We start from the raw sequence: 19,423 nt of genomic DNA on the forward strand, positions 1-19,423 counted from the left end.
TTAGCATGTACTGGTGATCACTGCCAAAACAATAAAGCAAGAAAAAGAAAAAGAGTAAAGAACTGGAAAAGAAAAACTTACTGTTTTTCACAAATGATTAATCAGTTATATATAAAATGCAAGATAATCTATAAACAAACTGCATTAAGAGAGTTTAGTAAAGTTGCTGGATTAAATATTAAGCTACACGAATCAACTGAGTTCCTACAGAAACACCAGAAAAAATGTTTTAAATTATTATTTCAAGGACAACACATTTACAACAACAAAAGGTCTAATGTACCTAGGAATAAGGCTAAATATTGAAAAGTTTACAAGAAAACCTAAATAAATGGAGAGAGACTATTTCACGGGCAGAGCAAGATGCTGACACGTCAATTTTCCCAAAATAGATGAATTCAATGCAGTAAGATGAAAATTCCAGAAGAGTTTTAGATGAAGCTTGACAGGCTCCCTGAACATTGCTACAGAAGTTCCGAAGGACCAGAGTGTGCAAGATAACTTGGAAGACAAAGAACTAGATGCTCTATGGATAAGTACATTTTATTTTAAAGTGATAGCAGTTAAGACATGATACTGGCACAGAAAAACATGAATAGCCAGTCAAGTAGAATAAAGAACCAGAAATACACACTTGCATGGTAACTTGATATAAGAGACATGGCTTGTATATCCATCAATGGGGAAAAACAGCATAACTGTTCATCTATAAAAAAATAAATAAAATAAATCATCTATGCCACAGCATACACAGAAGTCATTTTCAGGTGATATGAAGACACATGTAAAAAGAAAATAAAGAATATATTTATAACTTGTGCATAGGGGAATTTTTCTAAACAAGACCAAAACACGGACAAAATTAAAAATTCAAGATCTCTGTGTTGCAAACGAATTTCTAATCAGCAAAAAGCAAAGCAGAAGAATAGTATAAAGAGTTTGGCAATGCACATAAAAAAGGCTTAGTTTACAAATCAAGATGGAAAAGTCGAACAATCCAATAGCAAAATAGGCAAAGATGGGGCCAGGCAATTCACTAAAGTAGAAATCTTAAAGGCCAATCATCACATGAAAAGATAATTACCCTTTCAAGGAATCAGAGAAAGTCAAATGCAAACTTCAGCCAGATCCAATTAATCACTCCATCAGGTGGGCAAAATTTAAGACATCTGAAAATACTGAGTTGGTGAAGATTACCAGACAATCATGGTGGAAGTAAAATTCAGTACGACTGCTTTGATAAACATTTTGGCAAAAATCACTTAAATCAGACACGTTCACACATGTGACTGAGAGATTCTGACCCTAGTAAAACTCACACATGTGCCTAAGGAGACATTTGCAAGAACTGTCACTGCCACTCTGTTGTACTATCAAAACGGTAGAAGCAACATGAGTATTTGTCAACTAGAGAATGGATAAACTGCAAAATAACCTGAAAGGTAACCTATAAAGCATTAGAATGAACAAAGTGTAGAGCTTTATGCATGCCAACGACTAAAGCGATTTGCAGACTATACTATAAAGCAGTCAGAATGAACAAAGTAGAGCTTTATATATGCCAACGACTAGAGCAATTTGCAGAGTATACATATATCATTCTTAGAAATGTGAAAAACATACAGAAATATACTATATAGTGTTTATACATTTTCTCCACATATGTTTATAGCCACAACGCATGTGGGGAGATGGTAAGTATCAACTTATGGTCTGAGCCAAGAGGGAGGTTAACAGAATTGGGAAGGAGTCAAGTTTTATCTATACTGATACACTTGTTTTATCTATTAAAGTCCAAAATATCTTCTTATTGAGATATAATTGACATTAACATTATATTAGTTTCAGGTATATAACAGAATGATTCGACATTTGTACGTATTCTGAGATGATCGCCATAAGTCTAGTTAACACCCATCACGGTATACGGTTACAAAATTTTTCTTGTGATGAGAACTTTTAAGATCTACTCTCTTAGCAGCTTTCAAATACGCAATTTAAGTGCTATTAACTATAGTCACCATGCTGTACTTTACAACCCCATGACTTTTTTATTTTATAACTCAGGTCTATTCCGTTTACCTATCCTCACCCAGAAGATGCTGAAGCACTTATATCAAAATGCTACAATTTTACAAAGCTGGGTAATAGAAATCCTATTGTATTAGAATACTTTTTACACTTTTCTGCATGCTTCACATATATTTAAAAAAAACAAACACCTTATTCAGTCTGAGTCAAAACAAATGGGCTCTGCTGTCAATAAAGCACGAGGCGAAGGGAGGAGGGGGGAGGAAGGCAGTCAGCACTATTGCAAGGCTCCACCAGGCCCAAAGAATGATTAACAGACAAAACTGAAATACGTGATGATGCTTCACTGAGCAATCCTGTCTCCTGGGAGACAGCAAAGGGTCTGGGAGACGACGTTATAAATTTATAGTGGCAGAGAGCTTAGACCCCAGAATCGGTGAGACCTGAGTTCAAATTCCAGTTACTTCGCTTACTAATATGACTTCAATACATGATTTAAAACTCTCCTCTCAGGAGTTTGTTTCCTCATCTGTAAAACAGAGAGAAAAACATCACCTTCTTTGAAAGGCTGAGTTATTATTATGCACTTTCTGTAACACCCGTTTCTCCTAAAACTTTAAAATCAAATAACCCAGGGGACTTAAACCTTCATAAACCAAACACTACCCCTAAAATGCAGGCTTCTTGAACACACAGAAGGAAACAATATAATTAAATAATTCATCCTATGAAGAAAATGAAAAGTGATTTTCCATTAGCCCTTTTTTCCCAATAGGCTAAGAGCAGAACATATTTCTTTATCATCCTGTTTCAAATTTTTTTTTAAACAATGCTATGTGTGTGGATTGGTGTCTAGGCTCTATTTCTTCCAATGGTTTATCTATCCCTATCTAAACATCACAATGACTTCTTTATTTTAACTTTATAATAAATTCTGATAATTAAAAGATCGGTTTTTCCCACCTGGGTTGTCTTCTTCAAGATTATATTGGCTAGTTTTGACGTCTTGTATTTTTATATACATGATAGAATCAGTTTGTGAGGTTTCAGAACAATCTGGGGGCACTTTTATTGTGATTATACTCAATCTCTGGATGCATTTAAAGATAACTGGGGTGAAATCAATGACTCTTACAATCCATCAACATACCATCTGTTTAAATGTTCTTTAATGTCTATTAATGAGGTTTTTATAAATAAAATTGGTTTAAGACATCCATGAGGTTATTATTAAAGTTATTCTTAAGTACTTGGTACAGCTTTTGGGGGTGATTTTCTCATTTGACAATTTTTTAAATTCAGATTTAACTGACAATATATCATTGTTAGTTTTAAGGTGTTTAATTTTTTAAAATAGGATTGTATACCTATTCTTTAAGTTTTCGCTGTATTCTACCTACACTTCCTGTATTCTCTTTATTTTTACAAACAGCTTGTCTATGCTTTCTTTTTCTGTGACGAGCTTAGAGGAAAGCAATAAGACGTGCCACTGAAAAGAGGCAGTATTTAACATTTTAAATATTGGATGCAATTTAATAATTTTAAGGAAAAAATCATGCAAAAAAGTTCTCATATGAATAAATGCATATCCTTGACATCAATTTGAGTTAAACACGTGACTAACACTACAATCTCACAGATTCCCAATCATTCAGCACCATGTCCTTTCTATCTTGTCTCTCTCCACTGTTACAGAGTTGAATTCCCAGTTGCAGGCTGTGCTGCCCTACTTTTCCAAGCTAGTCTTGAACAAGACAGTGAGCTGACCAGCAGCTGGGTCTCTCCATCCTGACTTGTGGCACAGAGGCGGCACAGATGCCTGACCGTGACTGCTGACTGCTGTTCCCACTGGACGTCCCTGCACGACCCAGCATGTCAGAGGTGAGCCCTGAACATAGGCCACAGGGCTGGGCTTCTTCCTGGGCCCTCCCCTCCATTGTTTTTGCCAGGTTACTTTAGAAACCTGATCAACCACAATTAAGGTAATGCTGAACACGGTTTGCACTAGAACAGGCAAAGCCCTTCAAGATGGGGTCCAAAGCTGAATCGTGATGAATGGCTCTTCCTTCCAGGCCTGAACTAAGGCTTCAAACCTCCCTATACTGGCTGCTGAAAGTTCACCTAAGCGCAAATACTTTTAAATCAGGCAGCTAGGTGATTCACAACCACACCCTACCCGTCTTCCTACAGGACGGGAGCTCTTGTTGGATCTCTGAAAGCTGCTTAATAGCCAGCCTCGCCTTTCAGGAATTCATCTCCTCCATGTTTAGGCCCTTTCCTAAACATTTTATCTGACGCTAAGGAGCAGGCAACAAGCCACTATCACTTCTCCCCCAGCCTGAGCCTGCCTCGGATAATCACTTACGAAATGGAGTAAGTTTAGCTCACAGGCAGTTCTTTAACGGGTGCTATGCAATTACCAAATGGCAGTTATCATCACGCAGCAAATGAAGGCTGATTTTTTTTAAATGACAGTCTTATTACAGCAAGGTACAGTTCTCAAAAGACAAGCATCCCCTGGACCCTGTGATTATGATCTCTTCAGCCGGTAAAAACAGCAGGGCGTTGCCCCACCTTAGCATCTATTCATGGAAAGGCTGCAACTGAAGTTCAAAGAAAAATAGCTGGAGAAGCCAGGAGCGTAAAGAGGAAAATGGGCAAAGAGCACCATAATGGGCAGTGAGGGGAGGAAGCCACATCCCTTTGAAGGATAAAGAGGCAGCTCCATTAATCATTAAAGACTAAACCAGTCAGAAAAGATGTATTAGAAAGAAAAAGAAACAAACGGGAAAGGTCTCACATGTGGTTTACCCTAGGTATCCCCGTATAATTCTGTCCGATGAACAGAAAACTCCGAATGTGCCCTGAGACTCTGAAAAGAGATACCCGCTCCAACTTTATCTGAGTTTATAAACACAAGACAGGGCACAGATGAATTCAAATTGCAGTACGAGAACGGATTTCACTTGTAATGGAAACATGAGTCTAGATGGAGCGGGTCGACAATCTCAGTGTTTATCCCCACATGCATTTATTCCTGGCCATATACTGGAGTTTTCCGTGGGGTGTTTATGCAACTCGGCTCTACTCCGATGGCTCTTCCGGCACCACACAAGCACGTCATGTACACAGACACTATGCAGAGATAACCACTTTTTCTCCCTGTCAAAAACCTTCCCAGGATAATTATGGGGAGAAAAAGAAGGACTTAACATAGGGCAGGTATCTATTAAGAGGGTGATCCTATACAAAGCACTTAACAGATATTTTCCCACTTAAATTTGGGAGCGCAGTGTGTATTATTTGAATTCCAGAGATTTGAAAAAAGAGAAGAAAAAAAAAAAAAAACAAACAGCTGAAGAGATATCTAGATGGAAGGGATTTAAACCTAGATGTGAACCACCATCACCTGCATCTAAGCCCATGCATTCTCTTTTCTCAGCTCCATGATGGGTGAAGCCAGACCACACTGTGTCTTCATCATGTGGCCCTGGAAACACCCTTCATACTGCAAATAAGTGTCACACTTTAGACTAAAAGAAAGCCCTACCAAGACAGCCATGGTCCCTTACTTTAGGGACTGAAAATTTAACAATTGCAACAAGTCCCTTTTTAAACCTCAAAAAGTTATTGAGTAGTTTCTGGTGGAAGAGTCAACTGATCTAATCAATGTTTTTTCAAAGATAACATAGCATACCAAATGCAAAAACACTTTTGAGAAAAGCAATTGGGAAATTGTGAATGAGTATAAAATGACCCTAAAGAGTTATCTGTCATTTTGTTATGTGTAAGGAAGGTGCTGTGGTTACATAAGTGAATTCTTTCTTAGAGGTGCTTGTTGAAGTATGAGGACTGAAATAAAATGACATGATGCCAAGGGTTTGCTTTAAAATATTTCATTCCCCCAAAATGGGGGACAGTGAAGCAAGTATGACAAAATGTTTACAGTTGTTGAACCTAGGTGATGGCTATATTGAGATTCATTATTCTTTTGATTTTTGTGAATGTCTGAAAACTGCATAATACAAAATTAAAAACAAAATACAAAAGTCTTTCAGTCTCAAAAAATCACAGCCCATTGACCATGGAATTCAGTTTCTTTAATCCAAAAGTATCCACTCTCTGATATCAAACATCTAAAACATAGATTTTGGAAATAGGATGGAATTTGGAGAACCTATTAGTAATGATGTTTAAAAACACCTGCCTTCTTCCACAGACACCAAGTAGAGATCCACTCGTTAGTTATATCAGAGCACTGGATAAGAACTAAGGAGGCAAGCTGCTGATTAAGATATTGAGAATCCACCCAAATTCACGTCTTTAAGGAAAGCTATAGGAAGTCACTTGAAGGGATCAAAATATCTTTGCTTCCTTGGCTTAAAACTAAGATTGCCCCTTAGCAAATGAGACAGATGAAATGATAGAAGGATTCCTTCCTTACTGGAATTATAGGTAGAAAATCCGAGTACCTTTGAAATTCTCAAACTCCTATTCTGGTCTCTTGACGCCAGCCCTGGGTTTGAGAGATGCCAAACCATGCATTCGTCTATGGAACTACTGCCCCCTTCATTCAAAAGAAAAATAAAGCTTTTAACCCACAGTCTATCCACAGTAACTGGATGAACCACTGTTTAAGTCATGCTAATCAGAGCTCTAAAAACAGAAAATGGTCGTTAAGAGCAGCACTTTTTTTGTTTGTTTTTTAATTTAAGTTTAGTCAGTTTACAATGTTGTATTAATTTCTGGTGTACAGCATAGTGATTCAGTTTTTTATATATATATATATATATAAATAATATAATATATATATATATATTCATTTTCATTTTTTTTATTATAGGCTATTACAAGGTATTAAGTACAGTTCCCTGTATATAGTAGGACCTTGCTGTTTATCTGTTTTATCTGTAGTAGTTAGTGATGTTGTTAATCTATTTTATATGTAGTAGTTAGTATCTGTAAATCCTGACCTCCCAATTTATCCCTTCCCACCCCTTTTCTCCTTTGGTAACCACAAATTTGTTTTCTATGTCTGTGAATCTGTTTCTGTTTTGCAACTAAGTTCATTTGTGTTCTTTTTTTAGATTCCACATATAAGTGATATTATATGATATTTTTCTTTCTCTTTCTGGCTTACATCACTTAGAATGATGATCTCCAGGTCCATCCATGTTGCTGCAAATAGCATTATTTCATTTTTATGGCTGAGTAGTATTCCATTATAAATATACACCACAACTTCTTTATCCAGTCATCTGCCAATGGACATTTAGATTGTTTCTATGTCTTGGCTATTGTGAAAAGTACTGCTATGAACATTGGGGTACATGTATTTTTTTCAAACTAGAGTTTTCTCCAGATATATGCCCAGGGGTGGGATTGCTGGATCATACGGTGAGTTTGTTTTAAGTTTTTTAAGGAATCTCCATACTGTTTTCCATAACGGCTGCACCTAACTACATTCCCACCAACAGTGGAAGAAAGAATGTTAAGTTTTTTGGTGACCCACCATCCCTCCATCCCCAATCCCAACCCTGCAGGGTAGGAGCAGGTTACTTTAACCTAATGATAAGCAGGGTCCTATCTGCAAACACATCGCTGGAGCTTCCCTGGGGTGCCCTTATGAGCAGCTGCACTGGCAGGACTATGAAGCAGCTACACAGTCTCGCTGCTGCTGCCTGTCCAGTTTCGCCTCAGTATTCAGCTAGCTTCGCAAGAACAAGGTGCGCTCTCTCTCAGCATGAGCAAACAAAAATCCTTCTTACAGTCTAGGAGTAAAGTCTGGGAGTAAAGCAGGGAATACAAACTTGTCCCACTTCAAAGCACAAGGCGTGTCTTTCACTGACTAAACAGCAATTCCAGCGGGAGTGACAATGAACGCTTTCTTCCTTATTGTTTGCAACAATCACAGGCTATTTTGTTCATATTAATTAGTTTATATCTAGTATTAGGCAGCCTTGATTCGAAAAATGCTCTTTGTTACCAAATGAATAGAGTAACAAACAAAACCAAAAGCTTTTTTTTTTTTTTTTTTTTTGCCTTAGAAAAGGGATTGTCAGGCCTTTCACACTTGAATGTTGGGTTTATCTTTGCACAGGTCGCTGAATTCACTCTAGAAGAATGCAAGTTGATGTGCCAGACAATGACAGGCTAAGCTGACTGAGTGGACTGCTCATTATGCCCTGCTTAAGGAGATGCTGCATTTAAATTACTTTTACCTTCCACGAACCTGGGGGAGACTTGATAATAGGCAAAAATACATGAATACAGGCTTGGGGGCAAGGGCAAATCAGCCTTGGACTAAAATCTGACTGCACAGATTACATGTGAAGGGTTGACATATAATCAAGAGACTCACCACTGACGAGAGGATCCTGGGAACCAAGTGACCCAACGATCTGCGTCTCTCCAGGAGAGTAAGCTGCCTGCCTCTGCGACCCAATCCCCCAGCTGATAGCCGACTCCTTCCAAGAGGGCTTGCGTTCTCCCAGCCATCAGAGGCTGCGACTGTTCCTAGCATACAGTGAGACTAATGGGACTCACCTCCCAGGTTGAGATTACTGAATGAACTTGTTCAACTAAACTGTCAAAAGTCAAGGTTTGAACCCAGCAGGTCTAAGACTCAAGAGCTACACAGGCTACTTTGAGATGAATGCTAAATACCTGAAGGCGCCTCCCAGGCCCTGCAAAACCCCCTCCAGCCTCCTTACCTAAGCCATCTACCTCCTCTACAACCTGAAGTATGCTGATAAACATCTAACAGCGGGCTCTTAGGAATGAGTGCCAGTGTTTGCCGATTTCCATGGTGTAAATAGTCCACCCTGGCTGATTTCAGGCTACAGGCATGAAGTCAATAGGTTCACTGCATTCCTGCAAGTTTAACAGTCAGCTCTTGTGAGCTAGCAGGGCTGGCGTCACTGGTCACAACCTCACAGCCCCCTGTACTCCAACTGTCCCTGAACTCACAACCAAACGCTGTGGCACTTGACATTCACACAGGCTTTTTCCTCCCCTTTACCAGAGTAACTTAGACTCATTCATAAGCTCTCAGTCTGGCAGTCTCCCCTTGAGAAGCCTTCCCTGATCCTCCCAGGCTTTCCCGGTGGTCCACTCCACCCCACCGAGCACCCACACTTCCTGCATCACAGCATCTGACACACAGCACCGTCATTTTTTGGTTTCCTTATCTGGATATTTCCTGATACATTTGTAAAGTCTTGGCAGGGCAAAAGCCTTCTTTACCTTACTTATTCTTGCATCCCCAGGCCTGCCACAGCGCTCGCTAAACGGCAATACTGACACGTACTGAGCAGCATGTCACACGCGGTGCTAAGTTTTACACACGTGATCTCATTTCAAGCGTCAAGCCACCCCGTGAAGTTGGCTCTATTATGAAGATGCTCACTTTGCAAACGAGGAAACCGAGGCACTGAGAGGGTGAATCTCTCTTCTCCCCTCCCCCACAGGCCTGGCTGCTGAATGCTGGAACCAGGATTTGAACCCAGGAAGTGTGACTAGAGAGCCTTGTGTCTCCTTCTAGACCAGTGGTTCTTGACTTTCTTTCCCCTACTGGTGACTCTCAAGGAGAAAATCTTGTTTAAATTTAAGTTCTCCCCAATGAGCAATTAAATACTAAGGAATAGGATTTCATCAGGCAGGGTTAAGCTCTGGAGGGAACTTTTTTCATCTCCCAAGAGCCAATCTTTGCCCTCCTGGGGGCAACACCATTCCTGGCAACAATGTATGTCCTGGCCTTTCACTATGCATTTACATTAATGTAACATGTGTTTATCCCTAAAAACATACGGTTTTGTTTTACAGTTTTAATGACATCTCCCTGGAAGCATTATTCTACACCTTACTTTCTTTTCCCTCCCTTAGATACCTTGAGGAGACAGAGCTGTATTGAGATAAACAGATACCCCCCACTTCACTGCAGCATGGTATTTAAATCTTATCAACATGACTGACTTTATTAAATCCTTCTCCTGTTGAATATTAGGAAGTTTTGTACTTCTTGGCCTTGAACTAATGTCTCAAAGAATATTTTCAGGCACGTCTCCTGGGCTCATGTATAAGCGTTTTTCTAACATAGATACCAAGATGGGAACAGGATACATGCAAAGCTGTATCATTTTAATAGATACCGTCAAATTATCCTCCAGGGTGACTGTGCCAATTTACTTTCCCACAGAGAATTTACAAGGGTACACATTTCTCCAAGAGTTTATATGCAACATGACCTCCTTTTAGCTAGGGCGACACTAACCATTTTCATGGAATGAGTCACTTAAAAATATTTGTATTACTCGCCAGCTGATAGTAGCTTGTGTAAGAGGAAAGATGTGAAGATAAGGTGATGTTATTGGAAATGCTGACAAATGAGAGCGGCCAGAGGGGCATGCTGAACTTCCCTGTCCAGAAAACCCATCCCAGGGCCTAGCTCGCCCCACAGCAGGCCCAGAATTGTCACGGCAGGCGAAGAGCGAACACTATTGAGGGGAATGGAAACCAAACACCCAAAGTAAATGAGGTGTTGAAAAGGTAACGATGCACCTACCAGAAAAAGAACTACACACAATGGCGGTTACTCCAAACAGAAAATGTTAAGGCACAGCCAGGACTTTATCCGTATGATAAAATGCCAAGGTTTTAGAGAAACAGAAAAGCATTTATAGTAAAGGAAGTAGAAATGTCCTTTTCTCCTTTTTCTCTCTCCTTCCTCACACACACACACACACACACACACACACACACACACACACCCCCCTACTTGAAATATATACAAAATTGAGTAGCCTGAGAAATGATACAGAGGGGGAAAAAAAGTGTGGAACATTTTGTATCATAAAGACTCAAATTTCAATCCACATGGCTTTTTCTCAAAGGTACACTTTTTTCTTTAACCTTGGCCTAAAACTCATTCTCACGAATGAGATGGGAGGTCACACTCTGAAAGGAGGAGACGACGAAGGAAGAGCACACGGGAGACGACGTTCGTTGAGCACCTACTACGTGCTCCGCATACATGCTTTCCCTTAATCCCTATAACCACGCTGTGAGGTCTGATTATACGCGAAGAAATGGAGGCTGAGCGAGGTTAGCATGATGGAGGCCTCTTATCCAGCGATCACACTGGTAATTCAGGCCTCACGACTCCAAAGTCTGTTTCCCCATTGTACTGCACTGCTTGCTGAAACTCAGGGAGTCCGGTTAATACTTGAACAAATCAGACAGAGGACAGTCAGAACAATGTTCCTGCTGCGTCACGGTCCTTCATTGGACAGAAAAAGTGGTCTAGCAGTTTCTGGAATTGCATTTTCTCCTCAAAGTTACCAGAATAGGTCAAGGAAAAATAATAATCATTATAGAGGGAGGACGTCGAGACAACATTCGGAATACCTGTTGTAAGATTAGCTCTGTACTGAACCGTCTGGATTTGGAGTTTGATGCCTACAGGAACAGCCAGACGTCCCGGGCACTGAAAGCAAGCCCCTCCCTCCCTCACAAAAGCAGTCTCATCCAAACCCCTCCAAAGGATCACCAAAGGAGGCACATGGTCTCCTGCGTCAAGCACACTTTCTGAAACTCAGTTTAGATATTCAACAGAACTGTGATGAGCCCCAGCCTCTGCGGGCTTGAATCACATACCTGGGGCTGTGAAATTCCGGGGCTGGAAGTAGAGGCAGTGGCCATGCCGGCTCCGCAGTCGTGGGCGGTGACCAGGCCCCAGCACTAAGGCGCCGGACGCACGCAGGAGCCAAAATCTCACGTCTGCTGATCAGATCGCAGTCATGCTAGGAGAAACTGTGTACCTGAAAAAGGACAGGAAAACCCACCTTTAGCCCGAGACGACTAGCACGTGGAAGTGTCTCTGGCCTCAGACGCAAATATCCCCTATACCAAATGCCAACTACCAGCTTAATGAAAATAGGGACCCGGGAGGGAGCATCGAACATCTCAGCACCAGGATTTCTATACTATCCATCCAAATCATGTTAGGTTGATGTATCTCGTATCTCGTAAGTTTGACTCCAACTATGCCTGCCACTAGACGTTCTGGGCAGGTGGTTTCAAGTTGTGACCATGGGGAGAGTGGGCGGGGGAGGAGCCATCCTGTCTTTAAATAATAAGGACTCACAGTGAGAGCGGACAGTTCATAGCCAAAGGGAAAAGAGAATAATAGCATTAAGCCTCTGAGAGATCACCCAGTTCAACCCCGCCCATCAGCAGACGAAACAACCGCAGGTTGCAAAGAGAGATGCCTGGAACCATGCTCTCCTGTTAATGGCAGGACCAGCACTAGAGCAACAAGGAAGCAATTTCCAGTCCCGGATGAGACACCAGTGGACCTGTTTCATGCTTACATTTCCTTAGGGAACTTGTTACCATTTTCAAGATTACAGAAAGGCAAGACACCCAAAAGTTACAGGAGTCGGTCACAAGAATGAGTCAGGTACTCGGTTCGATGGGCGGTGGGGGGCTTCGTAAGTCAAACTTCCGCGTGTGTGAGGAAGAAAACATCTCTAAGTTCCTCTCAGCATCCTTAGGGAGAGGATGCTAGATAAACAGAAAGTATAACCAAATCTTCCATTTTTTTTTAATAATTTAAGAAAATACTTTCATTTTAAGAAACTTTTTTTTTATTTTTTCCATTGTTTTCATACCACCTGGCAATATCCTTTCTTTTATTCAAAAGATATTTATGGAGCATCTACAGTGAACTTGGGGCATCATGAATAAAACTGAGCCAGCTCCTGCCTTCAGAAAGCTTTTTTCTGTAAATATGCTTTCTCGTTTCACCAGCATGCAAGATGACACCTGAACGTTTTTAAACTATCGGGAAATGATACTCTTCATACAGTGAATCACAAGATCCAAGCCTTGAGCAGTTAGTAACGGCAGGGTTGGCCGTAATTTAATCCAAGTCTTTTGACCCCAGATCCTCTGGTGCACTTCTCCATCAGCTGGATGATGCTGGACAAGTCACATAATGTCCGAAGAACTGTTCCCAAAGAAACATTCCAGGTACGGCAGCAACTTCCATATTCAATTTTGATTTTTATCCTGTCTTCGTGTATTATCCTTCACAATGTGGCTTTAATCACGGTAGCTTTTAGTTGTTTAGAACTATGGCACTTTCCTGTTTCCTATATCTAACTTCCTGTCAGAGTGACTATTTTTATTAACAAATAAGAAGGAAAGCCATGAAGCCATTTTGGTCTAACATCCCACACAAAATTCCATAGCTACCCCGAGATGACAGTGATGTTCTTAGTCCCAGGCTGGGGAGGGGCTGGGGAGGAGATCTGTTGTCGATTCCACTGTGAGTCTACATAACAGCCCAGGAGAAAGGCATATGTACACGGGGTGCCTCTCCTCTTGCTTGATGGCTGCCAGACAGCAGAGCCGGCCCTGAGAAAACCAGAGCGCCCCATGGTGCGCTGTTTTGTACCGAACTTGACCCTGGCATCATTTTGGGCCCTCCTTACTTTTTTATTTTTCCTTCTTATGTATTTATAATTTACATCATCTTGCTCTATCATATGTGGGGTGGACAGATGAACATATAAATAGCATGATAGCTAAAAAGCAAAATAGCAGGCAAGTGAGATTCTATTCTTAAAGACTCACACTTGTGCGCGGGTCCAATGTCATTCCTGCCAAGCTAAGTCATTAAATAATATAACCTTAAAATACTTTCAATATTTAGAGTACACAGAGTTGCCCAAAAGATGAACACGGGGCACCCAGGCTGCAATCAGGAAAGGGATGCAGAAATGGAAGGGACAAAGACGCCACGCGGCGTCACTGCTGACAGCAGAAGCGGGAGAGGCGGGCGTCCGGGACACAGGCACCACCTACAAGATGCTGTGCGCTGGTGCAGTCACTTCACGTACAGTTTGCCGCAAATATTAACTCATGTCATAGATGAGAAACCCAGGGCTTTGAAAGGTTATGCAACGCTCCCAGTCACACGACCAGGAAATGAGGGAGCTGAGACCCGATCCAGGACCCACTCCAGGGCCTTTCCATGGACTAACCCTCCAAGTGAATAAAAATTAACAAAGAAAGCACTTGGGTGTTTGTTTTTTTTTTTAAGCAAAAATTTCAGATATTGCTGAAGGAAGCAGGATTAAAGTCAGATGTCCTGCAGAGTAATCATGTCCCCAAACCCTGAAACAGAGGACCCTGGGCTGCTCCCATCTATATACAACATTAATGATGTGTCCTTAGTTTTGATTTACATTACATTATCCCTGAGCTACATGGTAGATAATACAGGTTAAGTGTTTGGTAGTTCAAAGAAGAAAATTAAGACAGAAAATTAACTGTCTTCCCCTAAAGCATTTTTTAAGACATATCTAGTTTTGAGGCTTTTGTTAAACTTATTCTTTTTTTTTAAGACAAGGAGATTTTTACTTCTGAGAGAACAGTGTGTAACACTAGAAGATTCATGAAAGTGTATGTTGAACCGATTTGTACACTGTCAGAGCCCTTTATAAAATAGCATGTGGTTACCTAACTGAAAATACAAGTGCTGAGCAATACTACCTCAAAGGGTGTCAAACCTCTCTCTTAGGGAGTGATGTCTTAAAATTACATTTGTGAAATCTGTTTACTTCCCAACCTATTTACACAACTGTACAAATCGTGGGGGAACAGACATGATGACAAAGAAGACGACACGCTAAGTAAGGATGCCATTCAGCCTCTAGCCAGGTAAGCTGGATTACTTACACAGACCAGTCCCCTGCCTTCCCAGGGCCCCACACTGTCAACTACAGAGCTGTACAGAACGTTTAAAGAAATTCATCCCTCTTTGAATTCTTTCAAGTATCTGGACACCTGACCTGCAGTTCTTCCAACCTTCCAGCAGCCTAACTCTCCACTTCCCTTGCTTGAGCTCCAGGTACAGGAAATCATACGGCACTGTGGTTTGGCCCCGTTAGCCCCAGGCGCCCTTGGCCATCACTACCGCCCCTCACGTCTTCCCCAGTTGGCCCCATCCTCCATCCCAGGCATCTCTTCTAAGCTATACACCATTCTGCTCGAAGCCACACAGCCACCTCTAATGCCACTCACTTGCAAAATACGAGCCTTGTCACTTATTTACTTGCCCATTCACCCACTTCCTTACAGTCACTGGGAATGAATTACTTTAGTATCCCTCCCCATAGTTCAAAATAGGTATGTAATATACAGTTTACAAGTAAGAAAGCTATCTAGGCTCATGCCTCTGTGCTAGACTACTGGAGAAATAACCAACCGAATGTAAGAGCAGGAAATACCCTGAATCAACCCTAGAAGCCACAGAGGGACCCCAGCTATTGCTAAAACTTCCAGAAACATACACTGAAAAGAACCAGTAGAGGAAGCTGGAGAAGGACTAAGGTTCAACACTCCCTTCGTGGGAAACTGCAGCTGAATTGACAGAATGTAAGTAAATGAGACCCCAAAAGACTTGTAATGATATTCCAGGCTCAGAGGGATGACGGCGGGAGTGAACTAGGCCAGGGAGAGTTGGAGTACATTTAAAATACACTCAACTCAAAAAAAAAAAAAAAAAAAATACACTCAACTCTTTAAAAGGGGTCTCTGGCTCCAACTGAGAAAGTAATCTCTGGCTGTATTTACTTCTAATTTGCATGCAGCCACAATGATGGGCCCAGAAAATATGTGGGAAAACCCACCACCAGCTGGCTTCCGACATGGGCAGCCATGCCAAGGGACAATGATCTTGCTAATTACCGAGTGCCACGCCAAATACCTTCAAAAAGGTCTCTGGTTCTGAGGCAAGTATCCCCTTTGATTACTTCTGGAGCTGACGCTGGCTCCTTCCTTGGGACTCATAGGAAGATGAATTTCTAACTGGCAAATTAATCAGCTATAAATCTAAACTTTTTCCTTCATCTGGACTTGAGTCAAACAGTGACTCATTTCAGTCTCTGGCAATACCTGATACTGAATATGCACAGACTTCCCTCTCTAAGGATAAGAGACAGAAAGATCCAAATCCATCAGGCAAATGAAAAATATTATGGAGTTGAAGAGAAGGCAAGACTCTAGAATCAGCAAATATTTTCTTAAAAAAATAGACATATTATATAAAAGGGAACTTTGAAAAACTATGAGACCATCATTCAAAAATCCACAAATGACAAATGCTGGAGAGGCTGTGGAGAAAGGGGAACCCTCCTACACTGCTGGTGGGAATGCAGTTTGGTGCAGCCACTTTGGAAAACAGTATGGAGATTCCTCAAAAGACTAGGAATAGACTTACCACATGACCCAGGAATCCTGCTCCTGGGCATATATCCAGAAGGAACCCTACTTCAGGATGACACCTGCACCCCAATGTTCATAGCAGCACTATTTACAATAGCCAATACATGGAAACAGCCTAAATGTCCATCAACGGATGATTGGATAAAGAAGATGTGGTATATTTATACAATGGAATACTACTTAGCCATAAAAACCAACAACATAACACCATTTGCAGCAACATGGATGCACCTGGAGAATGTCATTCTAAGTGAAGTAAGCCAGAAAGAGAAAGAAAAATAACATATGAGATCGCTCATATGTGGAATCCAAAAAAAAAAAAAAAACCAACAAAATCAAAGCATAAATACAAAACAGAAATAGACTCATAGACACAGAATACAAACTTGTGGTTGCCAAGGGGGTGGAGGGTGGGAAGGGATAGACAGGATTTCAAAATTGTAGAATAGATAAACAAGATTATACTGTATAGCACAGGGAAATATACACAAGATCTTATGGTAGCTCACAGAGAAAAAAATGTGACAATGAATATATATATATGTTCATGTATGACTGAAAAATTGTGCTCTACACTGGAATTTAACACAATATTGTAAAATGATCATAAATCAATAAAAAAATTTAAAAAAAAAAGACCTTCCCCCCCAAAAAAAACAAAAACAAAAAAACTATGAGACCAGTAATGAAATGAGTCTGCATTAACAAAAAAAAAATATGAATTGTGAACTCGAATGAAGGCAGTCGATAAAGGAGAAAACAGAATAAAAGAGCAGAAAATGGTATTAGTGAAGCAGAAGATAAACCTGAGCTTCAGGTGGCGCCTACATGGGTGAAGATTTCAAAGCTTCCATTCCCACAATAGAACAGATAAACAAAAAGTACTATGGGAAGAAAGAAGTATCAATGCTAAAACCAGGAATCGAAAAATTTATCCTCAAAATATTAGAAAAGTGTTACACATAAATAGAGACATTTAGATCAAGTAGGACAAAAATTTCAAATTTTAAATTTATGTATCCTCCTTCAGAGAGCTCTGGCGTCTGGCAGAAACCAAACAGGAAAAACTCTCAACCTCAAAGGACGAGGAACAAGATGACGTGACAGAGGAAGATCAGAGCTATAGCTTGTCTTTCTCAGTATTTATCTATTCCCTCTATCTGGGCTAAGCAACATCGGAAGCCAGGTTTTTAACTAAGGCCTGAGACTGGAAGATTCTTCTCTGGACTCTGGGTAGATGAAAAGACCGCAGGCGTCACAGAACTTGGGATGGCTCAACAGAGAACGACATTAACAAGGTCATGATAGCATTAACACTGAATAATGGCTTAATCAAAATCATGAGCTATATCAGGAAGAAGAGGTATAGGAGGGGAGAATGCATATGGCCCATCTTCCACATGGGAAGTCTATGAAGACCTGAAACTGACACATCAAAAAGTACAAGTAAAAATCTGAGTGACGCAATGCAAATAGCAAATGAAGCGGCTAAAACAACTGAAAATGGCGAAGGTAAAATGGCAGGGAGGGAGACAAAAACTCCTTTTTCTCAGCAAGCCCCAGGTAGCTATTTGACACTTTCAATTACAAACATTTGTAACTTTGATTTTTTAAAAAAAAAAAAAGGAAAATAAAATGTCACGGCTGAAAGGAAAAACTTATTGAAAACTACAACAGGCAGAAACGTCACCACAGAAAACCAAGACGAGCCTGAGAAAAATCACACAAGTTTCTAATAATACTAGTTACTAACTGATGAGAAATTGGAGCTCTGAAGATAGAGATTCAGGATAAGAAGAATTGGTACACCTGAGAACAACAAAGGCAACAGAAGATAGTTAACAAATAAAAAACAATTAAAGAAAAAGTTCACTTTTATTTATTTATAATTGTTAAGTTTTATATATAGCGCAAGCAAAGAAAAAATAGATGAAACACACTAAATCAAAATTTTAAATTTCTGCGCAAAAAAACCCCACAATCAATCAAGAATGACAAGACAAATCATGGAATGGGAGAAAATTTGCAAATCATATTATCTAAAAAGGAGTTAACTCTCCAGAATATAAAAGAAACTCAACAACAAAATCAAACAACCCAACATAAAAATAAATAAGACTTGATTAGACATTTCTCCAAAGAAGATAGTCAAATGGCCAAAGAGCACAAGACAAGACAGTCAACATCACTAATCATCAGGGAAATGCAAATCAAAACCACAATGAGATAACACGTCCCATCCATTAGAATCGTTGCTAACAAAATAAGCAAGGATGTGGAAAAACTGAACCTTTATGTACTGCTAGTGGGAATGTTCAGCTGCTACAGAAATCAGAATGGCAGTTCCTTAAAAAATTAAAAACAGAATTATCATTATTATCGAGCAATTCCCCTTCTGGGCACATACCCAAAAGATTTGAAAGCAAAATCTCAGAGAGATATCTGTACACCCATGTTCATAGTAGCATTATTCACAATGGACAAAAAGGTGGAGCAACCCAGGTGTCCACAGATGACAGATGAATGGATAAACAAAATGTGGTGTGTGTGTGTGTGTGTGTGTGTGTGTATGTATATATATATATAATGGAATATTATTCAGCCTTAAAGGGGAAGGAAATTCTGGCACATGTTACAACATGGACAAACCCTGAGGACATTCTATTAAGAGAAATAAGTCAGTAACAAAAAGACAAACATTTTGAGGTTCCACTTATATTAAGTACCTACAGTAACCAAATTCATAGAGACAGGGATGTACAAGGGTGGGTGCCAGGGGGTCGGGGAGGAGGGAATGAGGAGTTGCTGTTTAATAGGTAGAGAGTTTCAGTTTTGCAAGATGAGAAGAAATCTGAAGATCTATTTCACAACAGTGTGTATATACTGAGCACTACCAAACTTGAAATGGTTAAGATAGTAAGTTCCATGTCATATAAACGTCACCATATTAAATTAAATCAAGGAGCTCACCACATTCCAGGAAAAATATAAAGAACATGATCTACAACTGAAACACAGGTCTGTTAAGGTACTAAACTTCCAGAGTTAAAAGAATTCCATTAAAAAAAAAAACCATGAAGTGGGGAAACATCAAATCAAA

At 40.2% G+C, this 19,423-nt stretch overlaps 1 protein-coding gene across 6 annotated transcripts in view; it reads right to left on the reverse strand.

The window, feature by feature from the left end:
- The window catches only part of LPAR1 (lysophosphatidic acid receptor 1), a 134,341-nt gene that overhangs the window by 62,551 nt on the left and 52,367 nt on the right, over positions 1-19,423 (reverse strand). For all 6 annotated transcript variants that reach the window (XM_074361983.1, XM_074361984.1, XM_074361982.1 and 3 more), the window contains one exon: positions 11,686-11,849. In XM_074361983.1, the coding sequence (XP_074218084.1) occupies positions 11,686-11,730 (45 nt within the window). In that variant the 5' untranslated portion in view covers positions 11,731-11,849. The remainder of the gene's footprint in view (positions 1-11,685; positions 11,850-19,423) is intronic.

The sequence above is a fragment of the Camelus bactrianus genome, chromosome 4 (genome assembly GCF_048773025.1).
Source record: "Camelus bactrianus isolate YW-2024 breed Bactrian camel chromosome 4, ASM4877302v1, whole genome shotgun sequence".
Taxonomy (NCBI): domain Eukaryota; kingdom Metazoa; phylum Chordata; class Mammalia; order Artiodactyla; family Camelidae; genus Camelus; species Camelus bactrianus.